The sequence below is a fragment of the Lutra lutra genome, chromosome 2 (genome assembly GCF_902655055.1).
Source record: "Lutra lutra chromosome 2, mLutLut1.2, whole genome shotgun sequence".
Taxonomy (NCBI): domain Eukaryota; kingdom Metazoa; phylum Chordata; class Mammalia; order Carnivora; family Mustelidae; genus Lutra; species Lutra lutra.
In genome coordinates, this window is record NC_062279.1 from 37,557,600 (window position 1) to 37,585,274 (window position 27,675).

Below are 27,675 nucleotides of genomic sequence, written 5' to 3' on the forward strand. Positions count from 1 at the left end.
TTTCCAGGAATCAGAGTTAGCACTGTTCTAGTACTTCATGTTCACTGAGCAGCCCTGGCCTATTTGGCTTGCTTGATTGATCTTGCCTCTTTTCTTCCAAGTAAACATGAGAAACTCCCTATGAGAAAAGGAAGGGAGGCTGAGAAAGGAGAGAGGAGGAGGGTATAGAGTTGCTTCAGAGTTTTTAAATGTCAAGACATCTTATTTTTTTTTTTAATTGTGTGTCTGATATAAGAAAGTTTGAAATCTAGGCACACTACCAACCATTCCACTAGGCTCCCCACCTCCCATGTGTTCTCCAAACCATAATCATATTAAAGAATTGGAAGAAATGGGGCCATCTCATCTAAGTAGCTCTGAGCCCTGGAAGGAGAAGGAGTCTCTAACTTCAAGGTCTGTTCTTGTACTTCCAGATGAACAGGGAGCCCCTGTCTACAGTCTCAGATCACCTCTTTCTCTGCATCTCATCTTTTAACTTTTCACTGAAATAGACACCTCCCTTCTGCACTGCCCTCCTCATTCCCTGATTCCCAAGGGACTCTTTAAAGTTCTTTATTGTTTTCTACCTAAAAAACTGTTCTGTCCCAAGTCTAATCTAAAAATCTAAAGGAAAGCAAAGGCAGAAGAGGGACTCCTTTAATTGAAACTTTTATCTTAGGGGGAAATAAAAATGGAAGTGGGGGGTAGGGAGCATGAGAATGTTCTTTTGAATCTAAACTAACTTAGCTTTGTCTGCAGTTAAAAAAAAAAAAAAACAAAAACCCACAGGTCCCCCATAGATTCTGGACTTGTGGGCAGATAAGTCTCCTTGGAGCGGTCCTCAGACAACTTAGGGGTTGAAAGGGAACTGTCTTGAGATGACTTACCTACTTGAAGTTATTATTGGGTTTGACTTACAAAATGATGGACAGAGTTGGCTGCCACACAGGATGAAATGTTCTATCCTCCCCATAACTCTTCCCGATTGACACATAAACATACACACGTGTGTGTGTGTGTGTGTGTGTTCATACACGCATGTGTATATGTGCTTGAGGTCTTATACACATAAACAGATACATCAACATATTTATGTAGTCATCTGTGTCTATAGCTAAGTAGATAGATACAGAGATTTTTGTCCTACTACTCATCAACTCAGTCCCCAGTTCATGTTCAAAACATTTAGTGATACCCTTCTTTGCAGTCAACTTTCAGAGATTATTTTATACTGTAGCTGTATGTATGTGCTTCAGCTTTGTAATATTCATATAAATTTCAGCTTGTACTTATAAACAATAGATCCACTAGAGTAAACAGAAAAAACTATGAGAGCAAAGTGTGCGTTTACAGATCACTCAGATAATACCAGTTTTATTGCCCAGATCCTTTCTCTGCCACAGGATTGCTGGAATTTCGGGCAACCATGACTACCTCCTCAGCTGCACTTTTTCCTAGAATATACTAACTGTATATTCTGTCATATCATATCATAGTCATATGTATCTGGATTTATCTATCAGCTGTATATTCCGTCTATCATAACGTAATCGTATCTATCTGGATTCGTATCTAAAAGGTTCTGCCCAGAAACCTTGCCCTTCCCCTTGTCGAAGTCTCCAGAAACTTGGGGCTCCCTCCGATCCTGGTCCACTCAGACCTGGTACTGACAAACTGGACCCCTAGGAATCCAGAAAGGTAAGATGTGGAGTGAGTGCTTTGGATGTGAACAGACTGAAACTGAGTAAAGGGCAGGCCTGTGACTTTTACTCTCCCTAAAGTCAAGTCCCTGGCTTTTCAGCCCCTTGCAATTAGAGAAGTTCATATTTATTGTCCACTTTATAGCTGTAAAGAAGGATGAACCTGAACTCAAGTTCAAAAATCACACGTCCCAGCAGTTTCACTCTGAATACATTGGTACAGGCTACATTTTTCTTGTTTGCTTCCATATCCAATCTGAATTTCTCAACTTGACCTTCAAGTTCCTGCATAATTAGACTTTGCTCATACTTTCTCACCGAATTATCTCCTGTTTTCTAAGATGCCCTCCAGTCCTGTCAAATTAGGACCAGTACCTTCAGTAAGTGATCATGATGTAGTTATCATAAATGAATGATTATGGGTGAATTAGGGTGAATTAGGGCTCTAGATAAGCTGGATTGAGAATCTGATGGCTGATGCTACCTCTTCTACCTAGCCGGCATCAGTCCTCTGAAAGTTGGGCTGCGAATGTAGGTAGGCATTAGTCTAAAGAAGAAGTAGCATGGGTTTTTAGCAATCATTAGAGTGGGTGGAAGAGAGAAAGTATTAATTTCCCTTTGAACTTTATTATCACAGCCAAATTTATTTCAGGCTGTAGATGCAAGAGATAGTGCTTTGTGACTTAATAAAATAGCTAAAGGGACATTTAGGTCAAATACGGGGAGGTACTTCCTCAGCATAAGGTTTGTGGGTAACCACAGGATTTCAGAGGAGATGATGGGAATCTGTTCTAGAGGATTAAACACTTAATGAACAGTGTAACTTTCTGGACTAATCTGTGTCCCCCTTGGAAGAAACGAGGCCATCTCATCTCTCTAAGTAGCTTGGAGCCCTGGGAGGGTACATTTTCCATAAGTATTAATAATGATCTTTGACCAATTCTGCTTTCATAATGAAATTGACCAATATTCTCATTAAAGCTGCTGAATCTGGCTCAGAGTTTTGACAGAAAAAAAATAATAAATATATGTGTAGAAATGATTCTGGCCAGGGTGCCTGGGTGGCTTTGTTGGTTAAGTGTCTGCCTTTGTCTCATGTTGTGATCCCAGGGTCTTGGGATCAAGTCCTGCACCAGGCTCCCTGCTCAGTGGGGAGCCTGCTTCTGCCTCTCCCTTCACTTGTGTGCTCTCTTTCTCTCTCTGACAAATAAGTAAACAAAATCTTTAAAATTAAAAAAAAAAAAAACTCATAAAAAAAAACGGAAGTGAATTACCCCATTAAGAAAAACTAAGTTCAGGGAGGAGTCAAGATGGCGGAGAAGTAGCAGGCTGAGACTACTTCGGGTAGCGGGAGATCAGCTAAATAGCTTATCTAAAGATTTCAAACACCTACAAATCCAACGGGAGATAGAAGAGAAGAAGAACAGCAATTCTAGAAACAGAAAATCAACCACTATCTGAAAGGTAGGACTGGCAGAGAAGTGAATCCAAAGCGACGGGAAGATAGACCGCGGGGGGAGGGGCCGGCTCCCGGCGAGCGACGGAGCAACGGAACAAAATCAGGACTTTTAAAAGTCTGTTCCGCTGAGGGACATCGCTCCAGAGGCTTAACTGGGGTGAAGCCCAAGCGGGGACAGCGCGGCCTCAGGTCCCACAGGGTCGCAGAAGGATCGGGGGTGTCTGAGTGTCGCAGAGCTTACCGGATTTAGAACAGGGAAGCCGGCTGCAGAGACAGAGCCGAGGAGTGACTCTCAGCTCGGGGTTGCCTTGGACCAGTTGCAGGCTCGGTCAGCTCGGAGCGCGGCCAGAGGCCAGGCTGACGGGAGTCACTGGACGCTGTTCTCTGGGGGCGCACTGAGGAGTGGGGCCCCGGGCTCTCGGCTCCTCCGGGCCGGAGACCGGGAGCCCGCCATCTTCATTCCCGTCTTCCAGAACTCTACAGAAAGGGCTCAGGGAACAAAAGCTCCCGAAAGCAAACCCGAGCGGATTACACAGCGCGGCCCCGGGTAAGGGCGGTGCAACTCCGCCTGGAGCAAAGACGCTTGAGAATCACTACAAGAGGCCCCTCCCCCAGAAGATCAACGGGAAACCCAGCCAGGACCAAGTTCGCCTACCCAGGAGTGCTGTTTCAATACCAAGGAGAGCGGCAGAATTCCAGAGGAGAAGAAAGCAAAGCACGGAACTCATGGCTTTCTCCCCATGATTTTTTAGCCTTGCAGTTAATTTAATTTTTTTTTCTTTTTCAATTTTTCTTTTCTTTTTCTCTTCTTCTGCTGAATTTTTTTTTAACTTTTACCGTTTTCTTTTTTAACGTTTTTTTAAATAGTTTATCTAATATATATATATTTTTTCCTCTTTTTATATTTTTTCTTCATCGGCTTTCTTTTTTTAAATAGATTCTTTCTTTTTTTTTTTATTTTGAACCCATTTTTATCTCCTTTCTCCCCCCTCACGATTTGGGATCTCTACTGATTTGGCTAAAGCATATTTTCCTGGGGTTGTTGCCACCCTTTTAGTATTTTACTTGCTCCTTCATAAACTCTTATCTGGACAAAATGACAAGGCGGAAAAATTCACCACAAAAAAAGGAACAAGAGGCAGTACCAAAGGCTAGGGACCTAATCAATACAGACATTGGTAATATGTCAGATATAGAGTTCAGAATGACGATTCTCAAGGTTCTAGCCGGGCTTGAAAAAGGCATGGAAGATATTAAAGCAACCCTCTCGGGAGATATAAAAGCCCTTTCTGGAGAAATAAAAGAACTAAAATCTAACCAACTTGAAATCAAAAAAGCTATTAATGAGGTGCAATCAAAAATGGAGGCTCTCACTGCTAGGATAAATGAGGCAGAAGAAAGAATTAGCAATATAGAAGACCAAATGACAGAGAATAAAGAAGCTGAGCAAAAGAGGAACAAACAGCTACTGGACCACGAGGGGAGAATTCGAGAGATAAGTGACACCATAAGACGAAACAACATTAGAATAATTGGGATTCCAGAAGAAGAGGAAACAGAGAGGGGAGCAGAAGGTATATTGGAGAGAATTATTGGAGAGAATTTCCCCAATATGGCAAAGTGAACAAGCATCAAAATTCAAGAGGTTCAGAGAACCCCCCTCAAAATCAATAAGAATAGGTCCACACCCCGTCACCTAATAGTAAAATTTACAAGTCTTAGTGACAAAGAAAAGATCCTGAAAGCAGCCCGGGAAAAGAAGTCTGTAACGTACAATGGTAAAAATATTAGATTGGCAGCAGACTTATCCACAGAGACCTGGCAGGCCAGAAAGAGCTGGCATGATATATTCAGAGTACTAAATGAGAAAAACATGCAGCCAAGAATACTATATCCAGCTAGGCTATCGTTGAAAATAGAAGGAGAGATTAAAAGCTTCCAGGACAAACAAAAACTGAAAGAATTTGCAAATACCAAACCAGCTCTACAGGAAATATTGAAAGGGGTCCTCTAAGCAAAGAGAGACCCTAAAAGTAGTAGATCAGAAAGAAACAGAGACAATATACAATAACAGTCACCTTACAGGCAATACAATGGCACTAAATTCATATCTCTCAATACTTACCCTGAATGTTAATGGGCTAAATGCCCCAATCAAAAGACAAAGGGTATCAGAATGGATAAAAAAACAAAACCCATCTATATGTTGCCTACAAGAAACTCATCTTAAACCCGAAGACACCTCCAGATTTAAAGTGAGGGGGTGGAAAAGAATTGACCATGCTAATGGACATCAGAAGAAAGCAGGAGTGGCAATCCTTATATCAGATCAATTAGATTTTAAGCCAAAGACTATAATAAGAGATGAGGAAGGACACTATATCATACTCAAAGGAACTGTCCAACAAGAAGATCTAACAATTTTAAATATCTATGCCCCTAACGTGGGAGCAGCCAACTATATAAACCAATTAATAACAAAATCAAAGAAACACATCGACAAGAATACAATAATAGTAGGGGATTTTAACACTCCCCTCACTGAAATGGACAGATCATCCAAGCAAAAGATCAACAAGGAAATCAAGGCCTTAAATGACACACTGGACCAGATGGACATCACAGATATATTCAGAACATTTCATCCCAAAGCAACAGAATACACATTCTTCTCTAGTGCACATGGAACATTCTCCAGAATAGATCACATTCTTGGTCCTAAATCAAGTCTCAACCGATATCAAAAGATTGGGATCATTCCCTGCATATTGTCAGACCACAATGCTCTAAAGCTAGAACTCAATAACAAGAGGAAATTTGGAAAGAACCCAAATACATGGAGACTAAACAGCATCCTTCTAAAGAATGAATGGGTCAACCAGGAAATTAAAGAAGAATTGAAAAAATTTATGGAAACAAATGATAATGAAAACACAACGGTTCAGAATCTGTGGGACACAACAAAGGCAGTCCTGAGAGGAAAATATATAGCGGTACAAGCCTTTCTCAAGAAACAAGAAAGGTCTCAGGTACACAACCTAACCCGACACCTAAAGGAGCTGGAGAAAGAACAAGAAAGAAACCCTAAACCCAGCAGGAGAAGAGAAATCATAAAGATTAGAGCAGAAATCAATGAAATAGAAACCAAAAAAACAATAGAACAAATCAACGAAACTAGGAGCTGGTTCTTTGAAAGAATTAATAAGATTGATAAACCCCTGGCCAGACTTATCAAAAAGAAAAGAGAAAGGACTCAAATAAATAAAATCATGAATGAAAGAGGAGAGATCACAACGAACACCAAAGAAATACAGACAATTATAAGAACATACTATGAGCAACTCTACGCCAACAAATTTGACAATCTGGAAGAAATGGATGCATTTCTAGAGACATATAAACTACCACAACTGAACCAGGAAGAAATAGAAAGCCTGAACAGACCCATAACCAGTAAGGAGATTGAAACAGTCATCAAAAATCTCCAAACAAACAAAAGCCCAGGGCCAGATGGCTTCCCGGGGGAATTCTACCAAACATTTGAAGAAGAACTAATTCCTATTCTCCTGAAACTGTTCCAAAAAATAGAAATAGAAGGAAAACTTCCAAACTCATTTTATGAGGCCAGCATCACCTTGATCCCAAAACCAGACAAGGATCCCAACAAAAAAGAGAACTACAGACCCATATCCTTGATGAACACAGATGCAAAAATTCTCGCCAAAATACTAGCCAATAGGATTCAACAGTACATTAAAAGGATTATTCACCACGACCAAGTGGGATTTATTCCAGGGCTGCAGGGCTGGTTCAACATCCGCAAATCAATCAATGTGATACAACACATTAATAAAAGAAAGAACAAGAACCATATGATACTCTCCATAGATGCTGAAAAAGCATTTGACAAAGTACAGCATCCCTTCCTGATCAAAACTCTTCAAAGTGTAGGGATAGACGGTACATACCTCAATATTTCAAAGCCATCTATGAAAAACCCACCGCAAATATCATTCTCAATGGAGAAAAACTGAAAGCTTTTCTGCTAAGGTCAGGAACACGGCAGGGATGTCCGTTATCACCACTGCTATTCAACATAGTACTAGAAGTCCTAGCCTCAGCAATCAGACAACAAAAGGAAATTAAAGGCATCCAAATCGGCAAAGAAGAAGTCAAACTATCACTCTTCGCAGATGATATGATACTCTATGTGGAAAACCCAAAAGACTCCACTCCAAAACTGCTAGAACTTGTACAGGAATTCAGTAAAGTGTCAGGATATAAAATCAATGCACAGAAATCAGTTGCATTTCTCTACACCAACAACAAGACAGAAGAAAGAGAAATTAAGGAGTCCATCCCATTTACAATTGCACCCAAAACTATAAGATACCTAGGAATAAACCTAACCAAAGATACTAAGAATCTATACTCAGAAAACTATAAAGTACTCATGAAAGAAATTGAGGAAGACACAAAGAAATGGAAAAATGTTCCATGCTCCTGGATTGGAAGAATAAATATTGTGAAAATGTCTATGCTACCTAAAGCAATCTACACATTTAATGCAATTCCTATCAAAGTACCATCCATTTTTTTCAAAGAAATGGAACAAATAATCCTAAAATTTATATGGAACCAGAAAAGACCTCGAATAGCCAAAGCAATACTGAAAAAGAAAGCCAAAGTTGGTGGCATCACAATTCCGGACTTCAAGCTCTATTACAAAGCTGTCATCATCAAGACAGCATGGTACTGGCACAAAAACAGACACATAGATCAATGGAACAGAATAGAGAGCCCAGAAATGGACCCTCAACTCTATGGTCAACTCATCTTCGACAAAGCAGTAAAGAATGTCCAATGGAAAAAAAACAGCCTCTTCAATAAATGGTGTTGGGAAAATTGGACAGCCACATGCAGAAAAATGAAATTGGATCATTTCCTTACACCACACACGAAAATAGACTCAAAATGGATGAAGGATCTCAATGTGAGAAAGGAATCCATCAAAATCCTCGAGGAGAACACAGGCAGCAACCTCTTCGACCTCAGCTGCAGCAACATCTTCCTAGGAACATCCCCAAAGGCAAGGGAAGCAAGGGCAAAAATGAACTTTTGGGATTTTATCAAGATCAAAAGCTTTTGCACAGCAAAGGAAACAGTGAACAAAACCAAAAGACAACTGACAGAATGGGAGAAGATATTTGCAAATGACATATCAGATAAAGGGCTAGTGTCCAAAATCTATAAAGAACTTAGCAAACTCAACACCCAAAGAACAAATAATCCAATCAAGAAATGGGCAGAGGACATGAACAGACATTTCTGCAAAGAAGACATCCAGATGGCCAACAGACACATGAAAAAGTGCTCCATATCACTCGGCATCAGGGAAATACAAATCAAAACCACCATGAGATATCACCTCACACCAGTCAGAATGGCTAAAATTAACAAGTCAGGAAATGACAGATGCTGGCAAGGATGCGGAGAAAGGGGAACCCTCCTACACTGTTGGTGGGAATGCAAGCTGGTGCAACCACTCTGGAAAACAGCATGGAGGTTCCTCAAAATGTTGAAAATAGAGCTACCCTATGACCCTGCAATTGCACTGCTGGGTATTTACCCTAAAGATACAAACGTAGTGATCCGAAGGGGCACGTGCACCTGAATGTTTATAGCAGCAATGTCTACAATAGCCAAACTATGGAAAGAACCTAGATGTCCATCTACAGACGAATGGATAAAGAAGATGTGGTATATATACACAATGGAATACTATGCAGCCATCAAAAGAAATGAAATCTTGCCATTTGCGACGACGTGGATGGAACTAGAGGGTATCATGCTTAGCGAAATAAGTCAATCGGAGAAAGACAACTATCATATGATCTCCCTGATATGAGGGAGAGGAGATGCAACATGGGGGGTTGAGGGGGTAGGAGAAGAGTAAATGAAACAAGATGGGATTGGGAGGGAGACAAACCATAAGTGACTCTTAATCTCACAAAACAAACTGAGGGTTGATGGGGGGAGGGGGTTGGGAGAGGGGGGTGGGGTTATGGATATTGGGGAGGGTATGTGCTATGGTGAGTGCTGTGAAGTGTGTAAACCTGGCGATTCGCAGACCTGTACCCCTGGGGATAAAAATATATGTTTATAAAGCTGTAAAAAAAAAAAAAAAAAGAAAGGATGAATCCCCAAGTTTTGTAGCAACATGGACGGGACTGGAAGAGATTATGCTGAGTGAAATAAGTCAAGCAGAGAGAGTCAATTATCATATGGTTTCACTTATTCGTGGAGCATAACAAATAGCATGGAGGACAAGGGGAGATGGAGAGGAGAAGGGAGTTGAGGGAAATTGGAAGGGGAGGTGAACCATGAGAGACTATGGACTCTGAAAAACGATCTGAGAATTTTGAAGGGGTGGGGGGTGGGAGGTTGGGGGCACCAGGTGGTGGGTATTGTAGAGGGCACGGATTGCATGGAGCACTGGGTGTGGTGCAAAAATAATGAATACTGTTATGCTGAAAAAATAAAAAATTAAAAAAAAAAAGAAAAACTAAGTTCAGACTTATAAAAATTAAAAAAAATCAGGAAGCACCTTGGTGAGGGGGTGAAATTCATCTAAGGTACGTGCTAAAGGTGAGTAAGAGTAGAAGAGTTATAACAGAAATGTGGGTTTGTGGTAATCACAAACATATAAAAGGAAGGAGATAATTTATGATGCTGGCCACCAGCTTAACATTCTGGGGCTCCTGTAGGAGCTGAGATTTGGCTCCTTCTTTGTCACACAGTGGCTTGCGGGAGAAGAAAACTTCTCCCTTCTTCCCTTCTAGGTTCTTTGGCTGATCTGATCATTAAATTGACATAAGAGAGATTAATAAGAGAAAAATGAACTTAGTTTTGTACATACGGAAGCCTCTAAAAATATGAGACTCAAACAAGTGACCCAAACAAGCAGCTTCTATACCTTTTAGACAAGAAAGCAATACACTTGGGAAGACTTGACAAGATGAAGGGGTTTGGACTTGGGGCAGCAAATTAGTGAAGGAGTAACGAGGTGTATTTCCTCAGGCTTCTCAGCCTTGAATTCCCTACTGCAGGTGATAAGGACACTTTCTATTCTCCTGGTACAGGAAGGTACCTTTCGTGTAGCAGATTTATTTCCTGCTCTCAGGGGAACAAAGGAGGTCAGAGTGTCCTTCTTGGACCAGCCCTTTCTGAAGTAATGTTAATTCAAATAAATAATGTGCCCAAGGGGGCATTTTGGGGTGGCATGTTCTGCTCACAGCGTAGTCACTTCCTGTGACATCCGAAGTGTGCATGGGTGTGTGTGTGCTGTAAGTGCATTTGCACACAGACGTGCATGGCTGTGTATAGGTAACTGTAAAAAGGCATATCCAGCTTATAAACTGATTTGTCCTTTTATTTTCTTTTTCTCTTTGTGGTTGCCAATACTGAAGACCCATGGAAATTGGGTAAGTTCTCAGAAATCCTTCACTCACTTTTGAATCCATACGAACTCCTAGCTTACAAATAAACAAAAATGAAAGCATACCAGTTTTTAGGTAGGGTATGTAATCTAAAAATGCCTGAAAAAAAGACTGGGAGGACATGTACCAAAAATTAACAGTCCAAAAGTTAACGGTGGTGCCTCAGCTTTGTAAGGATTAGGGGATTAATTTTCTTTGCTATGTTTTCCAATCTGTGTATAATGAAACAAGTAAAGTGCAATGCAAAAAAAGAAAAAAAAGAAAGAAAGAATAACAACAACAAAAAAAACTTTACCAGTTTTCTAATTCCCTGTGATTCTTTGAAGTTAGAGGATCTGAAAAAGATCTCTGGTCTTGCCATAAAGTCTGTGAATGGCCAAATGGCAGGCCATTCAGAAGAATGCCTTGGAAATGTCTTGTTTTGCATGGACTGGTGCTCGTGGGCCAGACATCCTCAGTCTCCTCTTTACCCAAAGAGCAAAATCAGCCTCTAAATGAGCCAAACCTCAGCCCATGAGGGGGTTCAGTATAAAAGCTGTAGCTCAGAAGAGGGAGGGTGGAAGGGCAAAGATGCCACTTCCCACGCTAGTGACCCTGATGGCACGGTGGAGTTCCTGACTTATTTTTCTTTAGTGTTTTTCATCTCTTGTCATGCATAAGATGTTAGAGGTAGACGTGATTGATGGATGAAGTTTTCAGTTTTATAGACTGGATCGACCTCTGGGATATTTGAATCTATATGATGACTGCTCATTTAAAATTGATCCCTGTATAATAGTCTTTCTGTCATTTTACTATAATACAGCACTTGCGGTGGGGGCGGGGGTAATCACTGATGAGAAAGAGCTCTAGTCTGAATTAGGAGATCTTCCTGCCCTGGTCCAGTGACTCATCAGCGACATGACTCTGGGGAGACCATCATGCTTCTCTGGTCCTTAGTTTCAGGTCTAAAACAGGCACAGGGAATTAGCTCTGGCCTGTGGTCACTGCAGCTCTGGGACTCTCTGCTTCTGATGGGAATGATGTGACGAACCCCAGGTTGGCCCGGTGGATATTCAGCAGTTGGAGGTGGATGCTCCTCCCCAGGGCTGTCCTGTGGAGCCCTGAGGATTTCTCTCAGAGTCCATTTGCTTTCACAGTTGTCTGACTCTGAGGTGGCCTGGGGGCTATGCGCCTCACTGTCTCCAAGCCTCGCTAACCACGTGGTTATTTCCTTCCCAAGGAACTTGGACATCATTGTCTCATTTCCTGGGGGAGACAGCCTGCGTGGCTTTATACTGGTGACTGTTTTGGTGGAGAAAGCAGCAGTACCTGGGATTAAGGTATTTTCTCCACAGAACTTTTTTTTTCTTCTAAATGAGAAATTAGTGCGAGCTTTACTTCCTACCAAGTCCCTTTCCCTGTGGTGAACCAATCAATAGAGATGAGCACAGACTTTGTCCTAGTTGGTTTATGTCTGAGAAAAGAGGTTTGAGTTCTAGCCCACGAAGAAACCTGCCATTCATCAACAAAGGTAAAACTTGGAATGACCATTTGTCCATTCAGCAGACAAGCCTATTTCTAAGCAATGAATGTCTCACGGAATCAGAGAGACACTGTTCTGGTGCCCACAGAAGCTCACCATCCAGGGGAGGAAGATGGACCCATGCACAGGGTAACAAGAAAAAAAAAAGTCAGCGTTTCACGAAAAGACATCTAAAACCTAACCCAGACTTGCAGGGTCAGGCACAGGGAAATGAGAGCTGGAGTTAAAATTCAAGTGCTGTACAGAATTAAGCAGGGGGTGGGAATAAGGGGTTCCTCCTGGCCCAGAGAATGGTTATGCAAAGCCTCAGAGGTCAATGAATCACCATTGAGACCTCCTCGCCCCAGGGGGTTGCAAACTTGAACTCCTTCAGGGGTCACGCAGGTAGGGAAAGGTAAGGTGTAAAACAAAAGAAGGTGAAGTGGATGGTGACCAGCAGCAGTTTTGTGCCTTACCTAAAGACACTTAAGTGAGATTTGTGTCCTTCTTCTCCCTTGCCTGCTGCCTTCCCTGGTGAACATGCTCTGAGTGCTAACTGTGTCTTCAGCTGAGTGAATAGATTGTGGTACAGTTATTTTGACACCTCTCTTGACCTCTCAAAAGTGAAACTGTATGGTTACTCTACTTCTCATTCCTGTGTTTTGTTCGCTAAAAGACACGGAGAGAAGTATTGGTCTTCCAGATGTAGCTTACATTAGGTGGAGACTGCCGGAGACAAGGAAGGCTTCCTAGTGGAGGGGACTCCGAAGCTGAGGGATCTATAGAGTCTGATTTTATGTACAAAAGAGGTCAAGAGTGAAGGTGCCTCAGTCCAAGATCACAGAAGGAGCAAGCAGAAGTAGAAATGATCATAATGTGAGGTAAATCCAGAAGAAGGAACAAAATTGATGGGGTTATGTCCTTGAGAGTTACAAGAAGTAGCAGCCAATGGGAAAGGTCCAGAAGGATTTAACTAGGGATCTATCTGGGAGGTGCCCAGAAAGATTCTGGCTCTCAGGAAGACCTCACAGCACATTTAGTTCAGGAATGGCCCCCAGGGAGCCCTGCCAAAGACCCCAGCAGTCGGAGGGGTGCCCTTCCTCTGGATTCCCACAGCTCTGCAGTTCACTCCCCCTCAATGGATTGAATGATAATGAATTAAGAGAATGAATCTCCTCTTCAGGCACTCGTTCAGGGAGTGAATGCCATCTTGCAGCACAGCCAGAACTCCCTGCTCCAAGCCCTGCAGCAACTGAGACTCTCCATTCAGGATATCACCAGAACCTTAGGACAAATGCATGGTATGAGGCTCCTGACGAGAGAGGGCTCCACTTGGGTCAAAAGGGCCTGGAGGTTTGGCAACGTCCACAAGACAGTGCTGGTGAATTAGCTTTGTTTTAAGGCAACCAATTGTTCGTGCTCCTGGAAAACAATCTCTGTGGTTTCTTCTTCTAATTGACCACATATTTCTTTGCATGTCAAGGTCTTATATGAAACTGGGGAGGGAGGGGTGGAGCACACAGCATTGGTTATACACGCCTCTACTCAACAACCTTTGGTTGATCCGAGGGAGTTGGTGCCTAGTCTCTAAAGCCTCTTTGATTCTTTGTTCTGATGTGGGATCTGAGATGACCGACCTTGGCTTCGGGCCTTATCTGAGGGCCCTTGCAGTGCTCCTCCTCTATGGCTAGCTTAGGGATGAGTTATCCTGGGTGTGGCCAGTTAAGTGGTCCACCCTTCCTGTGATTGATTATATCTTATTCTGATGTCCGCAGCTCTTCAACTTCCTCTAAAAGAAGAATTGAGAAAATGTAACTAGTGTGTGTTGAGGAAGGTATGGGAGAGGGGTGTGATCTGTTTAACAAGAGGTGAGGATCTAAGTATCAGTTTCCCCAAGTCACACTTCACTGACAGATGGAGGGAATCCAGGAAAGAAGAGGTTTATGGGAAACAGGACAGGCGGGAGGGAGGGAGGACATAGGGTCGTGCCCAGCTTTATTGCCTTCTATTAAAGGAGTAACTTTATTTGCCTTCTCAGGCTCACGGCACAAGTGGAAATTCATCTGAAATCACCGCATGACGTATTATGTAAACGATACATTAATTTCAACTTCTTGTTTTATATTTCAGATTCACATTTCCTCCATTTCTCTGAATTTTAATTTCAAAGCCCTCCTGATCACATCAGGAGGTCTCCTGCCAAACAAGCTCTCCACACTGAGTGACATGGCTTTTAGCCTTGCTAAGGGACTCTGAGTTTATTACTCAGGACACCAAGACCAGGGGAGGCATTTTGCAGGTGCACTCAGATCATATGAATGAGTCAAAGTGAGCAGTCTGGAAGCTCCCTCGAGGCCCTCCACCCCATCACAGTGCCCGCGGTGAGATGGCACAGCCCTGTCACAGGCTTTCCTGGGGCCCCTTGTCAGAGGCACTTACTTTTCCAGCCCGGCCCAGCCCCACTGCTCTCTTGACTATCGTCTGTAGGAGGTTTGATGGCCCTCAGAGGTACCAGAGCCACTTCCCTTGTTTCCCCGAAAAGGCAACTTTTCCCACACAGACAATTTCTTTTAAAGGTTTTACCTGTGATCACTGCGGTGAAATAGATGAATGCATGAGACTGCATTTTCCAACGCGATTCTGACATGCCTGTGGTCTGTGTCCTCGCATGTGATGTGGGCCAGCTCGGGACATGCCTGTCATCAACAGCATGCAGCAGAAGTGACCCCATGTGAGCTGAGAACAGGATAGAGGAGGGGCTGTGACTGCCACGTGGTAGCCAACACGCCAAAATGCCACCCACTCTGGGTTCACGGTGCTGTGAATGAGGGTGTCAGAGCACACAGGGAGGCCACATGTAGATAACCCCCTTGGCCCCTGACCCGGGAACGAGTGAGCCCTTGGCATGATTCTAGGTTTCCACCTTCGGATCATCCTCAGTCTTCAAGTCTTCCCACCGGAGGACCCAAACACCATGAAGCAGAGGAAAGCCATTCCCTGTGTCCTGTCCAAATTTCCAACCCACAGAATCCATGAGCATCATATACTGGCTGTTTAATGCCACTGGCTTCAGAGCGGTTTCTTATGCAGCCATAGTAAACAGAGAAAGGAAATTATAAAAATAACAAATACTAGAAACTACAGGGTCGACGGAATCACACAGATGTGTTAGTCACTGTGTCTGGTTTATGGTTAATGTGACTTTCTTCCTGCATGATCAACAGAGCTCAGCTGCCCATCTTCCCTCTGTTTCTCCCCACAAATGAAGCTCTCCCAAAAGTTCTTTCTTTCTGAGCTCAACTTTGGCAAGAGCGGTGGGCTCTACTCCCTTCCTCTATATGTACCTCACTGCCAGGCAGGACAGCCTGAAAATACGCCCAAAGCAGAGGAGAAGGTACTCTTTAAGACCACAGTTTTCTTTGCTGAGAACCCTTTGTCCAGCCCACACGTGACTTCTACCTCACAGCCTTATGTAATCCTCAGTCTGTTTTCACAGCCTCTTTTTTTTTTTCTTAAAGATTTTATTTATTTATTTGACAGAGATCACAAGTAAGCAGAGAAGCAGGCAGAGAGTGAGAGGAGGAAGCAGGCTCCCTGCTGAGCAGAGAGCCCGATGTGGGGCTCGATCCCAGGACCCTGGGATCACCACCCGAGCCGAAGGCAGAGGCTTTAACCCACTGAGCCACCCAGGCGCCCCCAGCCTGACTCTTTTTAAGGCAGAAGTCTGTACCGGCACCACACTGATCGCCTGTGCCCACCCCACTGCGTTGTTTGTGCTGCCAGTCGACCCTGGGCCCCTGGGGGATCCAGGCCTAGCACCGCTTTACTTGGTGATTTGTAGAAATCTCAGCTGGTCTGAGTGTTGTGCTCAGTTGGAAGGCTAAAATATGTTCAGATTTCCAAGCATCCAGATTACACTGGCGTGTCTTTTGGCATGTTTCTCAGTAACTCTTGTTTTTAAGAATTTCCTTCCTTCTTGGAACAGCTGAGGAATAGTGTTCCAAAAAGCCACGGAAATTTTTACCTTGTATTTCCTTCTGCATCAACACAATTTCTAGCCTCCCTGACTGATTGATTGGTAGCTGTTAAGAATTTTTTCTTTAATACTAGAGCAAGGAGTCAAACGTTTCCTTCTAACAGTTTGGTATGTATTTAAATCCGGTTCCTTAATCAGTGAATTTGTGCAAAATGGTAGTGTCAACTTCAGTGACCGTCCCCATATGATTGGTCCATTTAATTTTGTCTAAGGGCTTTTTTTTCCCCCCCCTAATTTGAAAACCCACTTTGTCTAAAACCAATTGGAAACAAAATTCTTGTTTCCGGTTTTATTTTAAATTGAAGCTTAAAAATGGCGTGTAATTAGGACATTAGATTTGCTGAAAGCATTTTTGATATTTGTATAAAACAGTTTGTGATAAAGCTGCATATCCAGCTGCTCACCAAAGAACCGCATAACAACTAAGTTTTGTTTTGTTTTGTTTTGTTTGTAACTGATCTGTTTTCATGCATTCATAGTCAGTATGAAAGACTGTGTGGATATTGGGGCAGCTCTGTGCTTTGGGTTTGTAATCTGTAATCACTAAGTTCAGTATCCTAGATTTATGTTTAGGTCTTAGGACTTTCTTGATGAAAGTTACTCCCCTTCCCTTCGCAACCTACTGGTATTTCTCTTAACTGACTTCTGGAGCCAGGGCTCCCTGTGCTGTCTGCAGAAGGTTTTACAGTCAGAACCACGTACCGGTGAGACAAGGCCTCTGCTGGCAATAAAAGCTATCCGGCTTAAGGACAGCTTATTCGAAAAAATTTAAAAAATAAATAAATAAACCAATCGGAAAATAAATAATTAACCCAGAATTCTTCCTCTAGTAAATACCATGGGATAATAAAACCACTTGCATATTTCTAAAGTTGTCTTCTCTCGTGGATTATTTACACACGGTAATCTGGGTATACCCTGGTCACCTGAGCCACCGTATTTTATCTTAAATCCAATTTTAGTATGTCACTGCATCAAATCTAGAAGCATGCCGACACAAAAACAGTTCTCCAAATACAGAAGAGTACCATAAGTCTTCACAGAAGTTACAAGGAAGGATGTACATTGCATGTCACACATCAAAAATACCCAGAAATATACAATGATTATTATTGTTGCATATGGTTAAGATTCACTCAGATTTGCTTATATATTTACAATTTTTTTTTTTTTTTTTGCTTCTCCCTCTGACTCTCTTCTACCTGGCTTGTGCTTGTCTTCTCTCTCTCAAATAAATAAATGAAATCTTTAAAACAACAACAACAACAACTTTACACTCCATCACACACATTTCTTTTGCCACTAGGATTTCCTCTAGTGAGGGCCTGCTGCTGGCAAACTCTCTCGTCTACCAGTTGCCAGATTCACTCCCATTCCTGAAGAGTATTTTTGCTAGCAGCTGTATTCTTTCAGATGTTGAGTAGATCACTATAATTTTGGTTTCCATGGTCACTATTGAGAAGTTAGAGGTCAGTCTGTTACTTGTTTAGGGCAACCTATCTTTGCCCCCACTGCTTGTGAGTTTCTCTTTATGGGTCTGTTTTTCCCATTGTTCCATTTACTATGCGTAGGCTTCACTGTGCTTCTTTAACTGATAGGACTTGTCATTCTGGAAAGTCCTCTTCAGGGTGCCTGGGTAGCTCAGTGGGTTAAGCCTCTGCCTCCGGGTCAGGTCATGATCTCAGGGTCCTGGGATCCAGCCCCGCATCGGGCTCTCTGTTCAGCAGGGAGCCTGCTTCCTCCCCTCTGCTCTGCCGGCCTCTCTGCCTACTTGTGATCTCTCTCTCTCTCTCTCTCAAATAAATAAATAAAAATTTAAAAAATAAAATAAAATAAAACCTGGAAAGTCCTCTTCAACTAGCTCCTTGCGGTTGTGCCTCGCTGTCCTCTGTCTTCCTACTGCAGCTGTGACTCAGGAGGTTGGATCCCGCTCCACCGTCCTCCATCCCTTAAAGCCTTGCTGTTTTGTCCCATCTCTTCATTTCTCTGTGCTGCATTCTGGATTAATTCTTCTGATCTAATTAATTCTCAGCTGCTTCCAACTTCAACTGTATCTTCAACCTGCTGCTGAATACACACATCCAATAGGTTATTGTCTCAATTCCCGAAGTTGTAGTTTATTATTTTCTAACCCATTCTTATTTTATAGTGTTCTGTTCTTTGTAGACATTTTCAAGCTTATTTTGGTTTTCTTCAGCATACTATGTATGTGTGGCTGTTTTAGATTTATATGTGATGATTCTAATATTGGAAACTTGATTCTTGTTTCTTCCTTGTTAATTCTTCTTTCCTACTGGTTCTCGTGTTTTCTTATGTCTGTGCTTGCTTTTTTGGCTTTTCTTCTCCCCGCCCCGCTCTCCCAAGTATTGCTCATCGTCCTGGAAACCTTGTTTGTAGGCAGTCTTCGGGAACTGCGGTAAAGAAATCCAGTTCTTCCTGGTTCTTGGGGACATTAACATTCTGGACTATCTTGAATCAAGTTCAGCAAGCGAGGGCCCAAGTACCAATCAGACAATTAAATTTAGGCTGAAAATATGAAGAAAAAAAAAAAAAGTCACAGCTTTGCAAGGACAAGTTTTGTTTTTGTTTGTTGTCTTTCTGTTTTGCTCAATGCCGAGGTAGCTCTGATTTTATCTCCTAGGGCAGGCAGTGGTAGGGTGGGAGCTCTCACACACACGGGTGTTGAGATATAGGCAGTTGGGACCCCAAGATTAATATGAGCAGGGTATCCTGTAAATGTCTCACCATGGCTGGGACCAGGGTCCTACTTATGGCACGTACCGTTCGAAGCCACCAAAACCAAGCCCCGGTGTACCTGGATTGGCAAATGCCTTCGGGGAAAAGTGGTTTTGCCACTCTAGTTTTCTGCATCCCTTTCTGGGGGTTCCCACTTTCCCTTAATTTTTTGCTTGTTTGTTCCTTGCTATTTCTTCAGCTCCTTGATGCCTTTAAGATGTTTGCATCTCTTATCCCTCTTTTTGGATTGTTTTTAGTGGAAGGAGCAGTCTGAGTGACGTAGCACTCCATTACCCCAAATGGAAGTCTTTCTGGAGAATCATTTGCATTCCTTCCTTTCTGTTTCCATCATTTGCTTTGGACCTGGGTCTCCTCACCACTTGCCAGGACTCTGCAGCGACCTTCCACAACTCTTCTCTCATCTGCCCGTTTCCTAGTTTAATTCATTCTCTACACACAAGCCGGAAATGCAGGTTCCGCCACTCTTACTGCTAAAACTCTTCAGTTTCTCTCCTGGAACGATGCAGGAAGGTAGCCTCCAGCCATATGTGGCTACTGAACATTTGAAATGTGACCAGTGTGACTGGGGAACTGATTTTTAATTGTATTTTATTTATTTTAAATAATTGAAGTTGACATTTAAAAACAGAATCAACGTAAAATAGTTTTTTGTTAAACACAGCTTTATTACTGAATGGTCGTATTTCACTTAATTGTTGAAAATTAAGCATCCAAGCTGAAATGTAGTATAAGTTTAAAATATTTTTTTAAAGATTTTATTAATTTAACTATTTGAGAGAGAGAAAGAGCGAGCAAGGGGGGAGCAAAGGGAGATGGGACAAGCAGACTCTGCACTGAGCAGGGAACCTGAGATCATGACCTGAGGTGAAATCAAGAGTCGGCTTACATGTGGGGTCCAGCCACTCCATGTATAAAACAAATTTTAAGTCTGTAAGCATATACAGAAATTTTTAAAAACTTACTACAAAAAACACATTAATAATTTTTATATTGATTATCTTTTGAAATTAAAATATTTGGGGTATTGTGGGTTAACTAAAATATAGTATTGGTATTAATTTTGCCAACTTTTTTTAACTTTTGAAATGTGAATACTAGAATTCTTAATTTATATTTAGATTTAATTTAATACTTAGAATACTTAAATTACATATGCCTGTCACATTACATTCCTATTGCCGGCACTACTTTATCCATTATTGTAAGAATAAGACCAAAATCCTTAATCCGTTCTGCATGATTCAGAATGATCTGACCCCAGAATATTTTAATTTCAATTTATCTTTATCTGACACCATGTTTCCTTTCACTTGTTCTGACACTAGCTTTTAGTTCCTGAAAAGTACTTTTTTTTTTTTTAAGATTTTATTTATTTATTTCACAGAGAGAGGCACAGTGAGAGAGGGAACACAAACAGGGAGAATAGGAGAGGGAAAGCTGGCTTCCCTACGAGCAGAGAGTCCAATGCAGGGCTTGATTCCACAACACTGGGATCATGACCTGAGCCGAAGGCAGACACTTAACGAATGAGCCACCCAGGCACCCCTTGAAAAGCACTTTTCTCAAGAGCATGCTATGAAGACACACGGACGAGTTGTGTCTTTCCACAGCGTCAGCTTTATCCAGTCCTAAAGCAAAGTTAATCAGTTGTAAATCAGGTTCAGGATTCCAAACTCAGTGACAATTCACCACGTGATTAAACCTGGCTTCTTACTCAGCACCCGGGGCAGGAGAGAAGACAAGTCACACAACAAACAAGATAACAGAAGGGTGCAGGCAGTGAAGGTACCAAACCCGAAGTCAGTCTGTGGGCATGTGGTTGAGATAAAGCCTAGGTCTCCTCCGGTCCGCACTCTGCATTTAACTGCTCCTCAGGTTCCAGCAGTATTCTCAGGAACAGGGTATCTCCAGGAGATAAGGATCTTGGTTCTGTTCCAAGATCACTGAGATCAATGGGCCAGAGCCTTCCGGGGCGGTTACCTTCTTAATGTAACTTTTTAAGTGGTCGGAGAGAATGGGGTCATATCTGAGGAGTCTGAAGGTTTGCGGTGAAATTCCTTACCTTTTGAAAGGGATTTAATCAGTTTGGGGTCTCTGCAGACCTCCTCTGGTTCTTGGTGATCAGTTCTGGGGATCAGCTGACGCGGGTGCCCGTGCTATCTCCTAGCTGCAGTACCTGAACTGCTCCTGTCATTGCTTGACACAGGCCCCTGCTTGACGCGGGAGACTCCATTTTGCTCTCTACAACTTTCTTCAACTTCAAGGCTAGTTTACACAGTATTCCTTCTGCTTTGTACATTCTTTCCTATTCGCCCTCTGCCTGGTTCACTGCTTCTCCCATAAACATTAGGGTTAAGCCCTGTTGTCATCTAGGCATATGTAGCCGCTTACCCTCTGCCGACAATGCTACCAAGTCTGGGCAAAGGGGAATGGGCTAGAGCAGTCACAGCCACATAAGAGATGAACCACAGACTTCAAGGAAAAGGACGAAGGACTGGCAGAGTGTAGGTATGATCAGAGGCAGAAAGAGACATCCAGGAAGTAAATATGATTTCAAAACTGTTAAAAAAAAAAAAATCACAATGCCTCTGGCAAAGACTTGTCACTTGGAAGATTGAATCAAGTTCTGCTTGATGGGTTGGTTGGTTTTCAAAGTAACTAGGACACAGAGGAAGGATGATGAACTTGCTTTGAGATAGGTCATGCTTAAGGTGATGACAAGACATCCAGCAGAAATATGCAGCTTTGACAGTTGGAATTACATGAAAAACTTACAGTTTGGTGGTCGTGAGCATCAGATGTATGGTTCTGTTATGCATCTAAAATGCTTTATCGTAGGGGGCAGAGTACCTGCTGTGTTACTTCCCTGAGTGGGACCAGATGAATGTTACTAAAGTAATGTGAGAACACTAGTAATTCCATGTCTGTGGTTTTCCAGCACTGATCCAAAGCAAAGGTTTTCTAGCTTTGCTTTGTGTAAAGACTACTTCTCAATATAAAATCTAAATTTCTACCCCTGAAAACTTTAACAACAAGTCTCCTTAGGTTTTCCAAATGAATAAAAAATAATGCTTATGACACAAAATTATTATCGGTGTAAATGAATCAAAAGCAGACATTCTATTTCTCTAGAGATTCACTTGGATTTAAAAGAGAAGGATGCTTGACCCACAGGTTTTGTGTTTGGCTGAACACAACCAAGGAAACACTGGAAGATGCCTGGCCAGACACTAAATGGACCTGCAACTGGCCATCTGGGCAGAAGGTGTAGTCCTTGGTGCCTTTTTCCCACTTTACTGGCAAGCCACATGGAAGGAAAAGGAGGTGTAACTCAGGTGTGTTCTTAGATCCTCTGTGACACTGGCTTTTAAGAACCATCCTTCTTAGCACACATTCGACCCAGAAGCCAAAGTGCTTATGTGGTTCTCCTACCTTACATGTTAATGAAGCAGGAAGTTTTCTACTTAGTATTTCTGAACAGTGCTCAGAGTCTGCCACCAAAATATATTTCCTAGTTGTCTGTTCTTTTTTATGATTTTTATCTCTCTGTTGAAGTTCTCATTTTGTTCATGTGCGGTTCTCTTGATTTCATTGAATTGCCTTTCTGTGTTTTCTTTTTTAAAATTTAAATTCAGTTAATTAACATAAAGTATTATTGGTTTCTGAGGTACAGGTCTGTGTTATGTAATACCCAGTACTCATTACAACACAGACCCTCCTCAAAGTCCATCACCCAGTTACCCCATCCCTCCATGCCCCTCCCCTCTAGCAACCCTCAGTTTTCTTATAGTTCACCTAGCTTCCTTAAAACCGATACTTTGAATTAATTTTATCAGGCAAATATCACAGGTCTGCCTTTCTTTTGGGTCAGTTGCTAGCAATTTATTTTGTTCCTTTGGTGGTATCATGTTTCCTTGCTTTTTTTTTTTTTTTTTTTTTAATGTTCCACGAAGCTCTGCATTGCTTCAAGAAATATTTTAAGTATTCACCTCCTCCAGGATTTACCCACTGGTTTCAGGAGAGAAACACCTTCCATCAGCCCTGGTAGGGATTCCAAGGCTTTCTCAGACCATCTATGGAGATCCCGCTCCATTCTTCTTGCTCCCTCTGGTGGCAAAATTTTTAACTGTGTGTGCCTTTTGATCCTGCAAAGACCGGCTGGGTGCCGACGGCTTTTCCATTTGCCTTCCCAAGGGCAGTGTCCAAGGCAAGAGTTTGTGTGCTTTCTCCCAGTCCACAGAATCAGCCAGCTTGCTACAGGAGCTCACGAATCTCAGCAAAGGCTCACTCTTTCTGCCTTCGGGAGCGCACACAAGGAGCTGGCCACAGGCTGGGTGAGACCCCGGAGCACTAAGGGTGTTGGGGTGATCTGCCCGGGAAGCTTTCGTAGCATCTCATGGGGGCGTTTCTAAATGGAAACTGTGAGGTGACCAGTATGATCTGCGTCCCTTTAATGCCCCCAGAGCCCTGTGTGGCATTCTCCTAGCTCCTCGCCACGCCGTCTCCCCCATCGGCGCAGCACGCCTCGTGTTCTGGATGCGGTGAGAAGGACGTGGGTCTGCTTGCCAGGATTCCACGCAGCTGGGGGACCCGGGCACTCACTCACAGGCTCCCACTTTCCCTCGCGGGAAGAATCACAGCCCTGGAAAGTGTCTGTTAGCACCGAGCCGTACTGCCTTGTGGACACGGTGATGTGATCCAAGTGCAGTGATCTGCTCAGGGGTGTGCCGGACGGTGTGCATGACTTCCCGGACGGTCACAAAGCCTCTCTGGTCGACGCGTGATTGTCCGAACAGTGTTCTTTGTGGGCAGACAGTGGAAACTCCTACTCTGCGATGATGATGACGTCAGTCCAGCAGTCTCTGATTTAACGCGCGTGCGCGCGCGCGTGCTGGTGGGTCCCACCACTCAAGTCTCTCTTTTGGGAATGCGTTTTTAACGGCCTTTTATCTTTGATCCCTTTGTAAGTTTTTTTTGTACATCCTGGTGGTCTGCTCTTTATGAGTTATATGTGTTGCAGATATTGCGGTTTGTCTCATGACTTTTGAAAACAGAACTTTCTAATTTATATACAGTCAAGGTGTCTGTCGTTTCTTTTGCAGAAGTCTGTCTTTTAGAAGGTCTTGCCTAAGTTATTGCTTCATGATCGTAGATCATAAGTATATTTTCCTGCATTTTCCAACTGTTATCTTTCACATTTTGTCCTTAATTCATGTAATTATTATCTTTATGTAACATGACATAGAAATGATTTCAATTTCCTTTTTTTTTAATCCCTAATCTGCAATATTGGCACTGTCTTATATCAGATTTTCTGAAATGACTGGCTCTGTTTCCAGGTTTCCTTCTTTTTTTTTTTTTTTCCATTGTCTGTCTTTCCCAGCAGGAATATCATTTAAGAACTATAGCTTCATAGCATTTCTCATTTTCATCTTGCCCTTCTTTTCCAGAGGTAACTGTGCTACTTTTGACCCTTTGCCTTTCATGTAAAATGTCAGAATCAGCTTTTCAAATTGATTGGGAAAAAAATCTGTTAAAAATTTTGCTCACATTGCATTAAATCCATATATTAATTTGGAGAAAAATGACATGATTCTGATATTATGGCCAGTCTTTCTGTCTTATGATCAAGAAAGAGGAGAGTCAGAGAATAGCACAGAAACACCAACTAGGGTTGTTGGACAAGCCACTCCAAATCTTGCCTTCATATTGTTGGCTACTGGCTAAAATTTATCCAGATAGAGAACTCTTCTTTAGATATATTTCTTCTCCTTGATATTGATACTGAGTTTTCTTCTCTATTAACATAGATTTCTTCTTTAATTTCTTGAATTTTCTTTAAATTTCATTCAAAATTAGAGACTTAGATATCTTCTAGTTTTTTTCTTAAAATTACCTTATATTTTTGTGTCTAGTGAATATGGTCTTTTTTTTAAGATTTTATTTATTTATTCAAAAGAGAGAGAGGGAATACAAGTAGGCAGAGAGGCAGGCAGAGAGAGAGTGGGACGCAGGTCCCACCTGTGCAGAGAGCCCGATGTGGGACTCCATCTCAGGACCCTGAGATCATGACCTGGGCCAAAGGCAGAGGCTTAACCCACTGAGCCACCCAGATGCCCCGAATATGGTGTCTTTTGACTTAAATAACTCCTAACTATTTGTTGCTGGTTTATAAAATGAAATTGATATTTGACTATTAACCTTGAACCTAATACCTTGATAAACACTCTTATTAATTCTAATAATTATTTGCAGATTACTTGGGTTTCCAATGTTAAAATATTATTTGAGAATCGTGTTTTGTTCCTTCATTTATAATACTTATAACTTTTATTTCTTTAAATATTTTTTTCATACTCTTCTGGCTAGGATTCCTAACACTGTGTTGAATGGAAGTGATGATACTTGTTTTGTTCCACATTTTAAAACACTTATTTTTAATCTTTCAATATCAAGTACAAAATGTACAATAGGCTGTGGATTTCTTTTTTCAGTTCAATAATGTTCCCCCTATTCTTAATTGGCTAATTTTTGTTTATTATAATCATAAATGGATTTTTTCTATTGACAGTTTTTTACATTAAAATAATTTTATATCTATTGACTAATCATTTTACTTTTATGACTATAATGGTCATTGTTGGTGGTCATTGCTGCTTCAGCAAAAATTTGTACGTAATAGTTAGCATTTTTGTGGGAACAGAGCACCAGATGGGGAAGACATAGAAACAGGGCCCACATAAAAGTCCAGCACATGGGACATTGTCACAGAAGAGCAGAGAGATTGTGACATCCTCAGAAGCACCAGGAAATGCTGAGGCTTAAGGAAGATATAAGTGACCTCGGCCTATGGGGTTTCAGAGAACATAGAGATGGAGGAACAGAGAGTAGGTATGATGATAGAAAAGGGAATTGATGGTATAGAGATGACATTATTTGGGTCTCAAAAAAAAAAAAGATGTTTTTGGGGGTGTTTTGTTTTGTTTGTTTAAAATTTTATTTATTTATTTGACAGAGCAAGATAGAACAAGAAGGGGTAGTGGCAGAGGGAGAAGCAGACTCCCCGCTGAGCAGGGAGCCCGAATTGAGGCTTGATCCCAGGACCCCGGGATAATGACCTGAGGCAAAGGCAGCCGCTTGAGCCACCCAGGCACCCCTGTTTTGGTTTTTTGGGGTTTTGTTTTGTTTTGTTTTTCTTTTTTTCCCTCAAAGAGAAATGAGGGAACATAGGAATCCAGGTGAAAGAAACATGCCGGGTCACAAAGGGGCCCTACTATGCGGAGAAGAAGGAACAGTCTTCAAAAGTTAATGAAAAGAAATGTGGTACAAATGAGAAAACATGTTTCTTTAAACCCAAGTTAGTAAGCTAGTGGAATCAGTTAACCCCACGCACTGGCTTAGAGGCAAACTAGCTGCACAGACCAAGGAATGCGGCTCTATGAACCTATACCGGACCTGGGGTAGCGGCCCCCCAGCATGACACTCTCCCCTCTGTCCTTGGTCGCCTGCCTGTGCAGAACTTTGCTTGAGCACCGATGACTTTAGTTTTCCTCTATTGTGAAAGCCTTGGGAGAGATGACTCTTTTTTTCTGCTTTTCTTCTTTCTACTTCCTACGTCCTCTCAAATATCATGTCTGTTTCAGAATATTAATTTTTTAAAGATGGCCTTGACCTCTCCTTTTGTTGTGATGAAGTTCAGAAAAGGGAAGTGCCACAAATAGAAAGGGGCAGCATTTGGAATAGTTTAAAAGTTCTGAAAGTGCCAGAGAGGAGCCACAGAAGAGAACATTCCATCCCCCTCCTGCTGCTGTCTTCCAGGTTTCCATGAAGATCAGATAGAGGGGGCGACCCCAGGAGAGCAGCAGGACCCAGGCACATGTAACCAATTGCTTTTTTTGCCTGTAGTAAAGTTCACATTTTGATTGCTTCTCCAGATTATGTTGATCCAGACATATTTTATGCAGTCATCCGGATCTTTCTTTCTGGGTAAGTACAGTTCAACTGTTTTCCTGCACGAGTCCTCTGTAACATATTCCAAATTTATGAGAGGAGACAGAAGCTTCCTAGAGCAAGAAACACACCAAGAAACTCTTGCTGGCAAAGTGATAATTTGGATCCACTCTTGGGTGATAGATGGGTACCATCTACATGACAAATGACACTGGAGTTGAACATTTAAGATTAGGATAGTTTTCCTTAGGCCACCATGTTAGATTCATTTGTATTCACTTAAAATCCCATCTCAATGGCAGAAAAAAAAGCCCAGTATGCAACCACAAAGCTCTACCATTTATATCCATTCTCTCCTCCTCCTTACTAAGGCAGATGGGAGCAGAGAAAGTGGCTTAAAAGCTTTCTTCTAAAGTTCCTGGAAGAGCCACCACAAGTCATTTGTCCATATTTTCAGGTCTCTTTTGTCACATGGCCTGTTAATTGCTCCAGATAGAGAACTCTACCCTTAGATACATTTCTTCTTTTAAATACACTAGTTATACCTTGACATGTTTTAATCAAATTGCTTTCCTACCCATGTAAACTGAGACAATTAAGTTTGTTTCTTTGGTTTTTTTAATGGTGAGAAGTGGAAAGTAGAGATAGTGAATGGATGAGGTGAAAAATGTGAAATAGAATTCATCTAGTGTTCCGTCTTGATAACTAGGAGATGCCAGAAGGCTATGGACAGAAAGACTCTGAAGCTGTGCCTAGAAGTAGTAAGAGACAAGTCCAACATACAAATCAAC

General features: G+C 42.0%; 1 protein-coding gene across 2 annotated transcripts in view; it reads left to right on the plus strand.

Moving 5' to 3' along the window:
• IDO2 (indoleamine 2,3-dioxygenase 2) overlaps positions 1-27,675 on the plus strand; it is a 60,926-nt gene that overhangs the window by 25,557 nt on the left and 7,694 nt on the right. For both annotated transcript variants that reach the window (XM_047717166.1, XM_047717164.1), the window contains 5 exons: positions 1,559-1,677; positions 10,608-10,622; positions 11,860-11,959; positions 13,325-13,442; positions 26,869-26,920. In XM_047717166.1, coding sequence (XP_047573122.1) covers positions 1,559-1,677; positions 10,608-10,622; positions 11,860-11,959; positions 13,325-13,442; positions 26,869-26,920 — 404 coding nt within the window. The remainder of the gene's footprint in view (positions 1-1,558; positions 1,678-10,607; positions 10,623-11,859; positions 11,960-13,324; positions 13,443-26,868; positions 26,921-27,675) is intronic.